The following is a 1,450-nucleotide window of genomic DNA, read 5'->3' on the forward strand; positions in this document are numbered from 1 at the left end:
GGGTGATTTCTCACTTTCTCTCTCTGGTGAGCTTACACGCTCTGACAAAATCCTAAAACATATACATATATATAGATACACAAATACATACATATATGTATATATATGTATATATACACACACACACACACACACATACATATATATAGACAGAGAGAGAGAGAGAGAGAGAGAGAGAGCAAGGGAAGGGCACTCATTCATTCCTCTAACTGTGCCTGTGACCCGCAGTGTCACCCAGGCATCCGCAGTCCCCAGCCCAGTGCAGACAAGGGCTGCCCAGGGCACCGGATCCAGGCAGGCTGCCTGGAGGTCAATCTGGCTGTGAGGTGGGCTTGTGTTCTATACTGGAGCCTCCACTCCTCCTGCCATGGTACGGGTCATTCAAGCGCTACTGCCCAGAGTGGACTGGGGCTAAGGGAGGGCACGGAAACCCCAGCTTGGCAGAGTCCACCTGGGACAGACACACTGTGTTCTAGGGTCTCCAGATGTTCTAGCAACACCTTCTTGAAAGAGCACTCCCGTCTGTCCTCCCCACAGTGAGCTTGAAGGCCCAGTTTGTGTTCTGTCACAGTCACTGGGTGACTCCTCTGTCATTTCACAATAACAAGCCCTGCTTGAGCCCTGGCCATGACAGGCCACCCCCACCCTGGGCCTGTCCTGAAGCTGCACCTGTGGCAGACGGGCTATATCCCATGGTGCCCTTGCTGGAGCAGAGACCAGCAAGCTGGGGTGGACACTGAATCGCACTGACCTTGTTCTGCCCAGGCTCCGCACGCAGTTCGCCCTCACCCCACAGCCCTCAGGTCCACACAGAGTCACATTTTGATTCTCTGGGAATATCTCATAAGAGTGCTCGAAGTCTCCAACTTTGGAGCTGCATGCAGGAAGAGCATCTCCAGTGAGTCCTGAAGACATCCTGGGAGGCTGCAGAACAAACACCAATCAGAAGGTCCATCTCCAAGCCCGCCCTGCACTCAGCCTTGGCATGAGCAGGCTCAGTGCCTATTCTGCAGCGTGGTGCCCTGTGTCCCCCTGCAGGATGGCCCGGCTTCCTGCCTTGCAGTCTCAGAGCTCCAGGATCAAGGCTCTACCCATGGAGGCTGATAATGAGACGGCCACCAGTCTGGGGCTTGGACAGTTGAGAGGCTCTCCCGTTACAGGTGACGGCGGTACAACGTCTTAGTGCACCCTCCCCCTTAGAATAGGCTACGTGGGGACAAGCAGTTAGCGTAATGGCTATGTCGCTGGACTTCCATGTAGTATACTAGGGTTCGAGTCCCGGACCCCGTGGCTTAAAACTCACGCCAGGCACATGTGCATGCATGCCCAAGATCCCGAGAGGAGAATGGAGGAGAAGGGATTGTGGTGTGGCCATCCCCCCTGGGGGGGGATTTCTCGCTTTCTATCTCTCTGTCTGTCTCTGTCTGTCTGGCGAGCGCACACGCCCTAT

General features: G+C 54.8%; 1 protein-coding gene across 1 annotated transcript in view; it reads right to left on the reverse strand.

The window, feature by feature from the left end:
- Nucleotides 1-1,450, reverse strand: part of LOC114004656 (polycystic kidney disease protein 1-like 1) — a 25,494-nt gene that overhangs the window by 4,597 nt on the left and 19,447 nt on the right. Inside the window, exon 6 of the mRNA XM_027765709.1 lies at nucleotides 752-924. Within this exon, the coding sequence (XP_027621510.1) occupies nucleotides 752-924 (173 nt within the window). The remainder of the gene's footprint in view (nucleotides 1-751; nucleotides 925-1,450) is intronic.

The sequence above is a fragment of the Tupaia chinensis genome, unplaced genomic scaffold, assembly GCF_000334495.1.
Source record: "Tupaia chinensis unplaced genomic scaffold, TupChi_1.0 Scaffold139484_1, whole genome shotgun sequence".
Lineage (NCBI taxonomy): Eukaryota > Metazoa > Chordata > Mammalia > Scandentia > Tupaiidae > Tupaia > Tupaia belangeri.